The following is a 16172-nucleotide window of genomic DNA, read 5'->3' as shown; positions in this document are numbered from 1 at the left end:
TGAATTTAGTGACTTTGTCTTTTTAATTTTATAAACTCATTAGAATTATTATTTGGGACAAAAGATTTTTTAAAATTGTTTTTTTAAACAGAAACCTGTAAAGAAAATATACCACATTTAAAAGTGAAAGCCAAGGATGTTTTAATTCTCATTGTTTATTTTGCATCTGTTAAGATAAAGTTGCATTTTGTGTAAGCACACGGAACACCACTGTTGCTTCAGTTCAGGTGATCCTTGCTTTACTGAGGCCTGCCCTAGCACAAAGAATTTCCTCTTCAAGAAGCTTGATAGAGTGACCAGCAATAGCTATTAGCTGCTAGGTGAAATTGAATCACTACTGAATATAGGAGAAACATGATGAGTGTCAATGCATCTGAAGAAATACATGTAGTTTCTAATGTCACCGACAGGAGTAAGTAGCATTTTAATGTCTGTCTAAGCACACTAGATGCTTGTAGCATAGGATCTATCTATACTGTACTGACTTTGGTATTTCTACTTTTCTGAAAATGTTCTAACATGTATAGCTGAAGCAGCTGTTGCTTTATGTGCTTGCTGTGTTTATTTTCTGTAAGGGAAAGTGGTGTGTTTTTTGCACAACAGGTTGTATTTTTTATTTAAGTAACCTGTGAAATAATGTTCCAGTAAGGCTTACAATTTCGCAAAGTTACATAGCTATTTTCCATCTAGCAGTAATGCATAACAAATATAAAAAATTTGTACAATTTCACTGTCACAAACTGTATTGGAAGGATCGTAACTGAGTCTGATTCTTAGTGCTACAATGACTCATCAGCTTTCAGGATAGCATGACTATACTGAATGCAGCACACCACCTCAGCATGGGGTCTAATTTTGAGAACAAACAGTACATTGGTTGGAAAATGTCTTTAAAAACAGTACAGTGTTCAAAATGAGAACAGCTTCCTGAGAAGGTTGTTTTATCATCTGCTACTGCATCTCTCAGACTTTTTCATTGGTATGTACTGTACATGTTCTCTCTAAGTTGTTTAAGCACTTATTTTTATTTTCCACATACTGTGTCATTGTAAATAGTAACTAGTATTGAAGATTTTCCCCACTTGGTCATATTTCCCCCTCACTTTGTTACCCAATTGTTATTCTACAGCAGCCTTGAGGCCATTAACAAGGTTCATTCTTACGAAAATGCTTGGGATGCTTCCTTCTGTGAGTGACTGGATTGTCTTTATTTCTACTGTATTTGCTTATTCTTCTTCCTCTTTTTGTCATTTGGTCATTTAGAACAGATTTTTCCATATTTAATGTACCATTCATGAAAAAGAACCATCTGGGATTTAGGCAAGCTCAGTGTGTGCTGCCCTAGAGGTCTGAAGTGCTTGCTTTGCTCACCCAGCTGATACAATCGCAATTGATTTATGTGGATTAAGACACCTAATGTCAAGACAACTAGTTGAAGTTATCCAATTTGGTGCAGAACGTGTTATTTATATGTGATGTGCCTGGAATAGATTTTTGTATTGTGAAGGTTGACAGATAATAACTTCACTAAATTCTCTGAGAAAGGAGTACAGATATTTTTTATGAGTCTCACCTAGGAAAAAATATATATTTGGTGTTAAAGAAAGTGTCCAACCAAAATCAATGGCTGATGCTCAGTTATCACTGGACTATGAGAAACTTGGCAATGACTTAAATGGAGAAAGGAACCAGGTCTGTTCAATATAAGGAACATTTACTTTATCAGTAGGAAAGAGTATCACTTCCTCTATTACTAGAATTAGCCCTTGCTCAAAAGGATTATTTCTTGTTCCCACCTTGTTATAGGACTAAGAAGATAGTAAGAGGTTATTTGTTGCTTTTTAAAAAGTGTGTGAGTTGACACAAGATATAAAGGAACTTAGTTTTTATTAATTTCCTTATAGTACCGTGTGATGGTAAAGATACACAGTGTGGATATGTGCTGTTTGTGAACATGTATGATAAATAAATTGTCCTGGATTGTAAATTTAAGACATTAGTATTTTTTATATTTAGAATCAGTGTGAATAATTTTTAAATATTGTACATATATATGTATTTTTACTTTTTCCAAAATGGCTGATTTTAATGTGATAATGTAGGAGCAATATTTTGTTCTGAGTACCAGAGCTATAGGAAAAAAAATATTTAAAACTGAAAGGATTTTTCTAAGAGGTCCATATGTGTTTTATCATAAAATTAGGAGCTTGTTCTCATTATTATTAGTTCAGAGTTTTTGTTTTTTTTTTTTCCAAGTATAGATTTGTTAAAAAATAATTTATAAACCATTTCTATTTTTATCAGGCTATTTGTATTCATTGCTTTTTCAATTACAAAAGCTAAAGTAAAGTAGAGAGGATGAGGATTATGAATATCTTTAACGTTGCTAGGAGGCACTTACAGTGTCATTCCTTTGAACTTGATGTCTGCAGGAGACTTGAACCCTTTTTTCTTTGCAGGAAAGCTTTCCTGCTTAGTTTCAGTAGATTAAAATCCTGAATTTCTTTAATTCTTGGATTTATGTTGAGGCATTAGCAGAAATGAATCTGTAGTCCTTTTATAACTGTATTAACTGAAAACAAATAGTTTAACATAGAATACACTTATTTTAAGTACTTTTAAAAAAGATTTTGCATGTGAGTATTACTAAAAGGAGATTTGATGCTTTAGTTTTAACAATTATTTTAGTTGACAAGTGTCTGTGTATGCAAGAGCACACAGACACAAAGCACAGACTATAATGTACCTTTTGCTGTCTTCAGACTTACATTGTGGGGTTTTTTTTTTACTACTTGGCAAATGGTTTTTGAAAGGGATACCATAAAAATCTGCTGTTGCTGCAGAGAAACGTTATTTTTAAGTCCATGCTGAAAGACAAAACTCACTTTTGTTCTTGAATTTGAATGTGCTTTTTATTAAAAATCAGTGAGAAAAAATTGAAGTTATAGATACTGGGTTCTACTCTGATGGGCAAGATCCATTTTTTACAGCTTCTGGTACCCGTCATTCCACTGAACTCAGGACTCAAAATATCCTGTGGGTGTGGAATATCTAACTCATTCATCTGAGATAGAAATAGACACTGCATATCCAGGTAGGTGTAAAGATAGAAAAAAATGAGCAAAGGTTAACCATTCTCTTCTGTTTTCATTCCTCTCACTGTTTTGATATACATTCTATTTGTAAGTCAGTAATATGTAAAGTTCTAGTTGTGAGTGGATTTTTAGGCAGAAGCATTTGAAGTGTAATTTTCTGCTGTTTAATGGAGCTAAAGCTATTTTTTATTCTCGTCATCAATGAGTTCCTGCATTTTTTGAGGAAGCTGTGCAGCTGGGGGTTGGTACCAAAATCTCTTAGTCCAGTTATTGTCAGTGGAGAACCAGATCTGTTGCTTCAAGTTCAGTCCTTTATCATCTCCATACCCCACCCCTCCTGCCTCTGTAAAATAATCTGAAATAATCTGTATTATTTGCGTACCAGCAATTTTTATAAAATATCTGTATTTTCGCTTGGAGGCTAAGGAATGCATATGATACTAAATGAAGTAATAATAATGGACTCAAAAACAGTGTAGGCAGCTTTTGTGAAGATTAGTGCATTGATCGCTGTTAAACACACCAGAGTGAAAGATGAAGTCCCTGGCTAGGAATCCTTCCAGCACCAACTAGTAGGAGGTTGGAGGCCCCTCCATAGGAAGGATCCAGGTATATGTGCCTTGTTTCTTGTCCTAGTAAATGCACCAGCAAAACTGCGTGTGCCTGTCATGTACTGTGACATGACTTGGAATGCTACTGGAGAAATAGTAGAACATGAGTATGCATTGGTGAAGGAAGAACATTTGCTTGTTGACAATGGGGCACCCATATGAGTTTAAATGCCTGACAATTTAATGCTACAATCTATCTAGGATATGAGCCTTCTTTCTGTTAAGTGCTTGTACAGTGTAAGGAGAGTCCTTGGTCAACACGTGAGTCTGTAGGTGCTAGTTTACTACTAATAATCTTGTTATAATATGTATTTGGATAATTCAGTAACAGAAATCCTACACTTCCCTGTTATCCTTGTAACTGCTTCTGGCACTGCAGCTGTTCTGTTTCAGATTATCCCTTAACTAGTCCCCTGTCCATCTATCAATCTGTATTTAGAGATCTTGCAGCCATCCAGAGCGGGTGCAGACTCACATATGTACTGTCTTTTTGTTGATATTATCAGTTAAAATTATCTTTCTAATACAGTCTCATGTAGAGACTTGTAGGTACAAAAGGCATTCTGTGTTGCAAGATCTTGAAGACTAAAGATAAATCTTGTACTCCTTTCTATAATACCTATAAGTGCTGGTTTATTTGTTTGTGGTTTGTTTTGCTTTGTTTTTTTAATCTGAATAGCTTGTATTAAAAAACAGCCCAGCATTTATGGGTATTACAGAAAGGAGTGCAACAGGGCATTTTTACAATAACAAGCAAAGGTTTTTCCTGAACTACGGATTTTACTTCTTTCTTAGCGTGGGGGAACAGAGATGGAATTTCCAGAGGTTCAGCTTCCCCTCCCTGGGCATTCCTAAACCTCAGGCTATTTGACATGTAATTAAGCTAGGCAAAAATACATCAAAGCATATGGAAGGTAGTTCTCCAGGATTCTTCTATCTGCAAGACAACTGGAGTGGGCTGTTCATTTTGGGGGCCGAATGGGAACAGAGAGTACCCTTTTCTGGAAGGTAGAAAGGGAGAAAAGAGAGCTTGTCACATATTTTTCTTTTTGCAAAATTTGTGGAAGAGGCTTGTAATGTACAGTTAGTTTGTGCTTATTGTTGAAAAACTGCAGATGTTTTGAAGGTGGAACTTGTTCAGTTGAAAAAAAGCAACTGCCTTGGAGAGTGTTACTCTTTTAAACACAAATACCTGTTGAGAGAGATAATTCCTGAAGTGTAAAGTAATTGCAGCAGTGTAATTTTAAATTTGCATGGGCAGTTTCAGAGTGGTACAGTCTGCCATGGATTTAATATATTATTATTTAGTTTATTTCATTCAAGCATAACTATTAAAGAGGTGTTAGCAGTTCTCCAAGTTACTGTGAGAATGAGTAAGAACCAATGAATGAGGAGTTTTGGCCTATTCTGTATTGTCAGAATATACAGTCATGGTGCTCTTAAGCTGTAGATGACAAATGTAATTCTACAGATTTTTAGTCAAAGCTAAAAGTATGAGAGAATGGGCAGGTAGAAAATGATAAGAATTAGAAAAGACTAGAACTGTTCAGAGAGGAACTGAAAGGAGTCTAAAGTAGTGCAAAGTGGCAGAGTAAGGCAGTAATGGATTCCGTTGTAAACCAAACAACATTCTGGTTTTAATAGAAGAAGATTGAATTTAAGCTTTAACTCTCAGTCCAAATATTTCTACTAAAAAATATTGAGGCAAAAGAAGCACATGGGAGGTTGAGAAGTTGTAAGGACTGTCTTCTTATTGAAGCCTGTAGCCCTATGGTTTAAGCCATTGTGCTGTGAAATGCCTGAAGCTATTAACCTCTCTCTTCTGCTTGAGTTCCATGTGACTTAATGTGACATCGACTAACATTTATTAGTGGTGTGAAGGTTGACTACCATCATCTAGTGGCAGTGAGGTTTGTCTTTGGTAGTGATTTAGCTCAGGATACTTAATTGTTATGCAGGCAACACTTGTTGGGCAAAACTTGTTTTGCAGAACATAAGGCAATTGTATTAAATAAGGGCTGTATTGTATTGTTTCCTTTAGTAAGATAATTTTATTTTTCAATAAATTAAAACAACATTCTAGATATTTCTCCTGGGTATTTGTAGCCAAAATTTTGTAATTGCACATTTTTCCCCTGATCACTTTTTCCTTTATCAATGTTAGAATAGTTTTTATTCACACTTTAAACACAAGAAGCTTTTTAGAACCTTGGCAAGAAGTGCCTGTGGTCTAGTAGATCACTGTTAGTTCTTCCATATTGCTTATTTTCAAATGTTGTCTTTAAAATTAATTAACATAATTATCTACTATATAACTTATTTTGTTCCAAAGATAATACAGAATGGTGGTAAGTGAAGTATCAGTCTTTCGTATTTTTTGTAAATATTTCAGAGCTCCTTGCCTTCAGTTGTTAAGTAAGCACGGAAAGTAACATTTACAAAGCCCAATGCCATAACTGAATTACGACAGGTTTGCTGAAGAATTGCATAGACAAACACCGATACAGTGCTTATTGTACGCAAGTGCAAGCAACTTAAACTAGAATTTTCAAGGTATTACAGAGTGTAGGAGATTTCTTGTGTTGCTTGATTTGCAAGTTTTCTGTTAACATTCAGGTTACCATTTCCCATACTGTACAAAGGCTACTATGTTTATAATGCTCTAAAAAGTTTATCAGTGTTATCTCCTCATTTTTATCTCTATAGGGGTATGTTTGACTACAGTAACTTTGTACAAGATAGGCAAAAGAAATTAGCAGTGTTGAACAGAGTGCTTGAATATTTTTTTTGCTAGTTATTATTTGGAAATAATATACAAATTGCTTGTTTACAAGCATCTGTTTCATTAGAAATTCTAGTAATGTGGATACAGATTGAATTCTGTATAGTAGCTTCTTTTTAAGTAGATGGCTTTTAATATTCCAATGGTTTTGAATAGCAATAATGTAGTAAATACACAAGCAGATTTAGAATTTGCTATGCATAGTAATTCCAGCTGATAAATGGAGATTTACTGTATTTTGTTTATTAGAGCTTTAACGTCTAATCTCATATGGAAATGTTGCCTTGTAGGGCAATATTCAGGGAGAGGGCCTGGGATTCCAGAGTGAACTTGTACATTCCTTCAGGGCATTTTTGCAAGGGAGGTTGTTGTGTTTTAAAGGTAGTTGATAAGAGACCTGCACCACCAACCCCAGACCTGCACCACCAACCACCATCATGCATTAGTCTATGGAAGGTATTTGGGTGAATATACTCCTGTACCACTCCGTACCACCATTTATCCAAGTGAATTTTTTGACCATTTGCAGGATACATTATAAATCAGGATGTCACTACCAGACAATCAGATTTGAACATTCCTTGCATAAAGTAGCTTGCCTATATCCCTTAGGAATACATCACTTAACTGTGTTTATGTGACAGTGTTGATATGCCTGGTTTTACATGAAAGTTAGGGTAGCATGTTATTTATGTCATCGTGAATTCAAAAAGTAGGTGGTTTGGCTTTTTGTATACTGAAGTTATCTTCTCTGGACGAATCACTCAGAATAATTGAAAGATGTAGTTTTATCATATGGCTATTAATTAAATCAGGAAACAGGTTTGTTTTTTTCTTCAGAGTTGAGCTGTGCTACTACCTCAGGTTTTTTCAGTGTTCCCTTCTCTAAGGTGCTGACAACAGATTAACATTGAACAGAGCTCTGTTGAACCTAATGATGTTATACCTCTTTGTTTTGGGGACCTATAAAACTGTTCACTCCCTTTTTATGAGGCCACAGTCACAACAAAAGGCCATAAACAGTGCATTTTCTCTTTCCTATGGGACTGGAGGTTTCTTTAGTCAACTCTAATAAGGCTCTAATCCAGTTGCATTTACATCTGGGAATGGACACTGCTTTATCAGGTCTTAATCTGTAGTAGGTCAAGCAGGAGGGAATGACAGCAGGACAGCTTTTGGTCAGCCATAAATGTCTGAAAGCTTATTTAAAAAAATTATTTGCTATTCAAATGTTGACTGAAAACATACTTTCCTGTATTTCAGAGGTAAGATTTTAAATATTAGGGTGCTATTTATAAAAAAAACCAACACAATCCAAAACTGAGGTCTTTCTGTAGTTTCAAGCGGTCACTGCTGAATCAAGTTTTACACATCAGCTAAGGGGATAATAATGATGATGATAATAATAATTTTTGTTATTATTAAACCTTAGAGACTCTGGCATGACTAATGTCTAGCCCTTAGAAATAAAATGGAAAATCATGCCCTGCTTTTTTTTTAGTTTTATGTTGCTTATGAATTAAAAATTGATCCATTCCAGCTAAATAGACTTGTGTAGCGTAGGTGCTCCTGTGAGACTTGTTTGTGTTAGTTTTCCTTTTTTGTTTGTTTGTGTAATATACAAAAATTAAAATGATGGAATTTTTCTAGCAATTCAGTTGGGATATGTAATGTAAGATTTAGAGATGGTGCTTTAATTTTTTTGGTTGACTGTATGTGTAGAGATCTTTTATACTTATTTATGTATTTGTTTATATTTTAGTATTATCATAATACTATTTTCCCTCCATGCTGTAGGGATGGATGGATTACATTTGTTTGACAGGAATGCACTCAGCTGTCTGTTTTTATGTACTGGTACTGCTAACGAGTCTGTTCCCCTCTGCTTTACCACAGGATGTGAGCGGGGACAGTTTCGCTGTGGAAATGGTCGCTGTATTCCTGCAGACTGGCGGTGTGATGGGGCTAGAGACTGCTCAGATGACACTGATGAAGCTGGTTGTCGTAAGTGAAACAACTATAGAGCAACTTTTTTGTAGTATACGAAATACTGAGATCCCAGTGTGCTCAACTGTATCTATGGTACAAGAATGAATATCGGAGGGGGAGAAAACTCATAGTGGTCTTGAGATGACTGCAGAATCTGCTTAAGAGTTATATTTCTTGAGTCCATTTGCTTTAGTAGTCAGAAAATCAAGTAGTGTTCAACTTCTAACATGACTTAGCCTTCTCTTAAAAATCTGAGTGTTTAATAATGCTGTTGCATTTTATGACTAATGGTGTAAGTAGATATAGAAATGTATTGTATTTTGTTATTGCAATTCTGAATATTGGATGTACACACAGCTATGACCAGCACCACTTGAGCTCTAAATCTTTGGATCTTTCAGGCTGTAGACAACAACCTGTACCTACTGCACCTTGAATAGAGTCTTGGTTAGTTGTCTAAAGTTAGTCTTGTTATCCCCAATGCCAGCAGTTCAAGGGCAACAGCTGTATTCAGATGTACAATAATATCCATGCACAGAGATTCTCTTAAGCTGAATGTAAAAAGTTGTGAACATGAAGAAATTCCACCTGCATGCAGTCTCTTTCCAGGAACTCATCTGCAGTTAATCTTCTTGGTTCTAGTGTTCTTTGAGGTCTTGTGAGCTGGCAGTAGTGATTCTTCCCAGGAGTGTTAACTAGCATGGAATAAGCTCCAACACAGTTTTAAACATTTGTTTTGATCTTTCTCTTTAATGGCTCCCTGCTGTTTGGTTATTTGAAAAGTACATAATGGAGCTGGGACAACACCACTCAGATTGTTCTGACCTGACCCTCACTTTTGCCTCATGAATTCAGAGAGAAGCATTGTGAGCCTGTTTTGAAAGACCTTCTTCCTACTAGGGATAGAGCACCTGAGGTGGAGTGAGAGCAGTTGAGCGGACCCTCTTGAGACTAGGGAAGCTAGCATCACTCCATATATAAGTGGAAAATAAAAAGGCTGAGCCAGAGCGCAGTTCAGAGCCTTCAGCTTTTGTTCTGACCTGTCTTCTAGTGGAACCTGTGTCTCTAGGGGAGGATTCAAAACTGAAGATTCATATGCAGAAGTTCACTAAACTACGTTTTGCCTTTGAGCATCCTTCTGCTGGCCCACTTTGCCCTCCCTGCCAGTCCATTTTCTTTGGTTTGTCAAATGCTTCACATGTTTAATTGAAGTTACAGTCAATTGATGAACTGAAGTATTCTTTTCTGTTATTACATTGTTTTCTTTAAAAGTGTTTTCCCAGATGGCTGTGAAATGACAATTTTTTTTCATTGCATACACTAGCACAACCTACCTGTGAGGGAAATCAGTTTCAATGTCAGACTGATGGCGAATGTATTCCACAGTCATGGGTTTGTGATGATGAGGAAGACTGCGAAGATGGCTCAGATGAGCATCAACAATGTCGTAAGTATTTAAGTTGTAATGTTATGTCAGCTTTGTGAAATAAGGTAATTCACATACTAGCATATTGAGAACATACAGAAACGAGCCTACTTTACATTCTGCTTTTACCAGAAGAGTTTCTCTGAAGTAGTTCTTAGAAACTGAAGAATCTGAAATAGATAATATGCAGAAAATCTGTCCAACGGACATCTCTAGGTCTTGAAATTTGAAAATTACTGGTGTTTCTTTCACTTAATCAAGAAGCGAAAAAAAGGAGAAAATACACATTGTGTGTTATAGTTGATACAAAATATAATAGTTCAAAAAATGGTGAAATATACATAATACTGTATGTTCAAACACTATCTTAATCACAGAAAAAGCTGCTTTATTCATTGCATAGTAAAATTCACACTGGCATCACAGAATAATAAAAAAGAAAATGTTTATTTCTAGAAAATTTTAAAATGTATATAAAAAAAGGAGCTATCATCAAACAGTTGAAGTAAACATTGCTAAAGATTCTTGTGCTATCTTCAGTGATGCTATTTAATGGCATTGTTATTGAAAATGACCAGAGCCATTCTTTCTCATATTCAGATAGGAGGAATACTGAAAGCCCTGGTATGGGGTGAAAGTCTAGTCTTTCATTATCATTTGGGCAACTTAGACATTGGGCATAATTCCTATCAGTATTTCCCTTTATTATGCTAAAAATTATTAATAATGTTTGAATTGCTGTTTTAAACTGAAGTGCTTAAAAGAAGTAATTTAGCAGCCTATCTGCAATAGCCAAAAGCTCTTTCTTTTTTGTATATTGATAGCTACTAATATTACTGTTACTCTTATTTTTAAATTTTGTGACTATGCAGTTTAAGGGCTACATACAGTTAAATATGTGCCAAAGTGATGAACAGTGAGCTGAGATGATTATTGCACTGAATTACATTCACTGTAGACAGGAAGAACAAATGTAGTAGTGTCCTAAGTAACTGATTTCCTGCAAGTTCTAGCATTAGAAGCTATTTGAAGTGATGAAAATAAGAATGATTCATTTTCCTTTTGATTCTATGTGTTATTTTTTAATAATCTCATGAAACTGAACAACTTTGGAGCTCTTCACTAATGTTTTTGATTCTGGGGAGGTTCACAGGTTTAAGTTTTGGAAGGATTTTGCTCACAGACTTGGTTTGTGCTTTTATATCTTCATACTTGTTCCCACTGAGGGTAGAAAACTTGGAACTAGTGTTAACTGTCTTTTGCTCTCCTGTCCATCTAAGAAGGTGTCAGCACAACTGCTGGTTATGTTTTAACTAAGGAATCTGTAGATGCAAAATGAGCAACAGCTCAGAGTTAACTTTTGAACTGGGTCACTGTAACATCTTTCCACATGTACTGGGTAATCATGCGTGTTAGTAACTGTGCAGTGACACTTTGTGCTGCTGGTTTTGAGCCATCTCCTGGTATTTGTCCTTACTCTTCTAAAGGGGCTTTTTATACTTGTGAATCCCAAGGGAGATTTTGCTTCTTAAAATTTTTTTCCTGAGAAAAATTGCTGACAGTTCAGGAAGTCACACATGCAGAATTAAAATTAATTGTTTTACTTAATTGTCTTGCTCTTGTTCTTCCTCAAGACACTAGTATCGCAGTAGCTGATCTTTGCGAATACTGCTGACAGAAGAAGGAATAGAGAGACTTACTGTAAGGCAGTAGAGCAGATGCTAATGTATAGACTGGGATGTTGTTGAGCTATAGCATGAGTTTCAAAGAAACAACTGTGCAGCTGGCGGAAGGGAGGAAAAGTTAGCAGTAATTTCACCCTTCAGCTGTATTTTCACAGATTCAATTAATTTGCCTAAGAATAACAAAGTTTAATTTAGCTGTAGTGGAATTGCACAGTTTGATGTGGTCCTTTTTAACTGACAGAGCTGTCATGAGAAGAAACATAATAAGACTTGATCCTCTGTTAGTTATGAATGTAAAATATTCCTTACTGTTGAGTCCCTGACAGTATTAGAAAGCAGCTCCTTTCCTCCAGCTCTACTGTGTTTACAATGTGGCATTCTAGTTGACCAAGTAACTTAGAGTTACTTACAGATTTTCACTCAGAGAAACAAACAAAATCAGAGAAAACTTTAAAACTGTGAGAATTGGTAATTTAATCTTTCAGGCAGGGCAATTTTAGGAAACTGATTTTTACTGTAGAGATCAGCCCCTTCAGTGGAGAAAAGCAGTGACGTGGCAGGCTACAGAAGGCCTTGTAGAGCTATGTTATCTGCTGTGTGCTTGTCTAGTGTTCTTTAATCTCCTTGAGTATACAGAGGTACAGGGGGAGAAAGTCTTATGCTAATATTTGTGAGAAGGCTGAAGTAGTTAAAGAGGAAGAAGGAGAGTATTTTTTTTCATTAAAAAGTCTTTGTTGATGGAAAAGACTGATGGAATACCTGTTTTGTTGTTTTTTTTTTCAGCTGGAAGGACATGCTCAAGTCAGCAGTTGACATGTTCAAATGGACAGTGCATCCCGAGTGCGTACTGGTGCGATCGAGTGAAGGACTGCACTGATGGATCAGATGAAAGAGCCTGCCGTGAGTTTTAATTCTTAGCACTAGATCTGGTTTCATCTCATCTCTCTGTGGCATTTTAATAAATTTGTAAGATTAAAAGGCTTGTTGATAGACAGGATGACCACAATATGCTTCTTGTTATGAGAGTTTTGTTTCAGATTCTTTTGTGTATTAGAGCTGATGTTCTGATAAAGATCCATTATTGCAGCACTCAAATTCAAATTCAAACTGCTACCACAGGATCAGGGCTTCTTGTTTATCATTGTCCAAAAGGTAATTAATATTGCATCAGGAAAAAGCAACCATGTTTTAATGGCTTAAAGCCTTGGGAGACTCAGAACTAACTTTGCCATATTTTTCATAGTTTTTTTGCACACTCATTGTGGGATCAGTGGTATCTGTAACCTGTAAAAAAGCAGAATTGGACCCCAAATCACTTCTTTGAGGGACTTTCACCCTCTCAAAAGCATTTGTATTTGAAACTGTGGAGGTTAAGTTCCATTGGGTTATATTGTATTCAGTTAACCTATTTATATTGTGCCAACAAAAATATCTTTTGTAGCTTGGTATTTTTTCACTTAAACTTTAGAGGAAGAAAATCTATGACACATTAAAAGAAATCCTGAAGAAAATATATTTGTTTAGAAACCCATTATCTCTATTAATTAAAAAAGAGGAACTGCTCTGCACCTTTGAGGTGTCTGAATAGTCACTGAGCACAGTGCGAAACTGCCAGATGAAACAATGTGATCATTACAATGCGGTAAATCTGTCAGACTAGGAGTAGAGTCCTATAGACAATACTCACAATTCTTTCTTCTTACTGGAAGCCATCATGATGTTTGAAAATTGAAATGCATATTTTCATTTTTATTTAACATTCTCAAATAAGTAAATTAAAACAGCTGTTTGGAATGGGGACTCTAGGTACCTGAGCAGTAGCACTCTGGTGCTGTGTGGGAAACTCAATTGTTGCTGTATCAGCCAGTAAGCCCAGGGACTTGCAAAGGCCGCATATTTAGCCCCAGGGACTGCCTCATGTCATTCAACAGCCTTTACTCTGGTTTATTAGAATATGTGTTGACAGTCCCTCTAAGACAGAAGAATAACTGTGTCTTGGAACATTGAAAGTAGGAGTGTTGAACTTGTTTAAAAAAATGTGATGGTGCTGAATACAAGAGAGTCAAGATCAATGGAAAGACAAGACCCTCCCAGAAAGGCTGGTTCATTGTATTGCCTTTTTGTCTTTGCAAGGCCTGAATCTTTAAAGGAAACCATAAAATAATAATTTGGTGATTTTATGATAATTATACAGTAAGGATTAGTGTGTTAGATTTTACTGTTTTGAAACTGATTCTAGTACTTGCTTTGAATATTCATTTTCCTCACTGCTTCATCCATTTCCATTTACATTAGCAGATTTCATAAATAAAAATGAAACATCTATGAACAGTAAAAGAAAAAAGCTGTTTAGAATGATACTGTTATTTCACAATTCAAAATTATCCTGTCCATTTACTTATGCCTTGCAGTCACTGATCTGTTCAGAAGCAGATATAGATTGTAACAAAGGTACCATTTTGTTGCTGAATAAGTTATATTATTTAAGAAACTAGTCAAATGCAACATGTCACCAATATGAAGTAACTCAGCAATTACACTTGTAAAAAAAGAGAACAAAGGAATTCAAGCCCTAGTCCATTTTACTGCTAATGGGATTAACAGCAAGGAAAAACCACCCATGCAGAGGCTAAGATAAACATCAGAGTGATGTTTCAGCCACAGGTCATGTCATTAGTGCATTGAAGCTGTTTAATTTCATAAAATGATGGATTTTAACTTTTCTTTAAATATATCAGGTTGTTTTTCCAGCTTTTTTAATAGTCAGCAGCTAGCAAATACTTTCATGTCAAATACTTTCAGAAATGTAGAATGAAGTGGGAGACTATTTGGGGTAACAAATACTTTTTGGGAGTAAGCAGCTAATATTTAATTTTTCTGTCTTAGTTCTTTGTTTCTTTCGATTAAAGCTAGAATTCTCACTCCTGCCTCAGCTTCATAATTTAAAAATGAAAATCTGATCCATGTGTGCTTTGCTGTGCTGTGACTGACAGAATAACCTTCATGGATACGCTCTGGCAGCTGAGGATGTGAGGGAAAAATGGAAAGTATTTTTAAGACTTGTTTGAGGCTGATGGGCTGAAGTGCAGGCTCAGAAATTTGGAATTTTTAATTCTAATTTTGATGTTAAGTTGCTGCCACGGGTCAACTACCTAACCTGATAATTCCTGCCTCTTGCTGAACCTCTGTCGTGGTCAGAAATTGGGCAGCCAGATCTGAGATGAATCTGTAGAAATCAGGGTGAAAGTGAACAAAGATCAAGAACTGAAGAGATCATAAGGGATGTGGTCGCAAGAAGGAAGACAAGGGTCATGGTCAGAGGCAATTTTGTCCAACATCATGAATATGTGACAGCTACAGGACGAGGCAGAAGTTCAGGCTGCAGGGAACATCTCCACCAGGTAGGGTTTGGAAAGGGAAGAAACAAAACTGGAACAAGGTAAGGAAGGCAGCCAAAACCAAGAGTGGCATGGTCTAGATCAGGAATTAAGGCCAGAACTGAGAGTCTGGTCGGCCTGTCAGCTCACAAAGCATCTCTTCTATGAACACTACCTGATACTGTATAGCTTGTAGGGCACTGGACTTGGGCTGAGTCCTCCTCCTGGTGCCTCTGATAGGTTGTGAGCTGTCTGGGCAATGATTTGACCACTGTGAGGTGGTGACTCAAGAGGTTTAAATTAATTTTATTTGGTAAAAATATTTTGAAATGTCAATGCAATAAAATAATGACACTTGGAAGTAGGAAATTGCTATTGTTTGGTCTTTCTCCTTGTAACATGGGTTAGGGTTATGGAAGGTTACACTCTGTGATTTCATTACAGAAATCAGTGTCTGCTGAATTAAATGCCGGTTGCAACTGTCTCATGTTACTGTTTTTGTATGGATTTATATCCAGCTTGCAGAACAAAAGTGTTATACAGCAAAATCTTCCACATATGTACATCAAAACATGCCATTTAAATATGTTTGCAATTGTTGCCCCAAAAGAGTTTGAGTTACAAGGAGCAAGAAGCCTCATCTGTCATGTTTGCTGGTGTTTGCCAGTTGTTTGTATTTTGAAACCAAAGTGCTGGCATACCACAGAGAGATTGTGGAGAAGTATTTTGGCTGAGATAGATACCTGAGAGGAATGGGAGAGAAAGAAGAGCTCCCTTTTTTTTTGAGCACTGGAAAGAATGTAGCTGAATTTCCCTGTTTTCACAAAGCTCGTATTACCTTCTAGGAACAGTGATCACTAGGAAAAGATCTCTTGTTTTCAGTTTTCTCTAATTAGCCAAAGGTTCTTGGGAGGAAAAGAGAAGGGAAACAATGTGCATGTTGGAGGCTCTTGACAATTAAAAGCAAGGTGAAAGGAAACAGTGTTAAAGTTTTTCTGTTCCTTCACGTCTCTCTTAATCCCACGTTTGGTCTTGTACTATTTCCTTTCAGCGTTTCCTCATGTACAGCTGCATTCTCAGACCTTCTTAGATGCAAACTACCTACCTTGTCCTGTTAACTCAGAACCTTATCCTTCCCTTTTAGCTCTTTCTAATCCATCTGTCACTGACCTAGAAAAAAAAACTTCCTTTATTTTTTACATAGTTC

General features: G+C 36.2%; 1 protein-coding gene across 1 annotated transcript in view; it reads left to right on the top strand.

The window, feature by feature from the left end:
- The window catches only part of LRP2 (low density lipoprotein receptor-related protein 2), a 109960-nt gene that overhangs the window by 8759 nt on the left and 85029 nt on the right, over positions 1-16172 (top strand). The window contains exons 2-4 of the mRNA XM_009996130.1: positions 8385-8492; positions 9802-9924; positions 12372-12488. Coding sequence (XP_009994432.1) covers positions 8385-8492; positions 9802-9924; positions 12372-12488 — 348 coding nt within the window. The remainder of the gene's footprint in view (positions 1-8384; positions 8493-9801; positions 9925-12371; positions 12489-16172) is intronic.

Source organism: Chaetura pelagica, unplaced genomic scaffold, assembly GCF_000747805.2.
Source record: "Chaetura pelagica isolate M959 unplaced genomic scaffold, ChaPel_1.0 scaffold3, whole genome shotgun sequence".
Classification (NCBI taxonomy): domain Eukaryota; kingdom Metazoa; phylum Chordata; class Aves; order Apodiformes; family Apodidae; genus Chaetura; species Chaetura pelagica.
The sequence above is the reverse complement of the archived record's forward strand: the minus strand, read 5'-3'. Positions and strand labels throughout refer to the sequence as shown.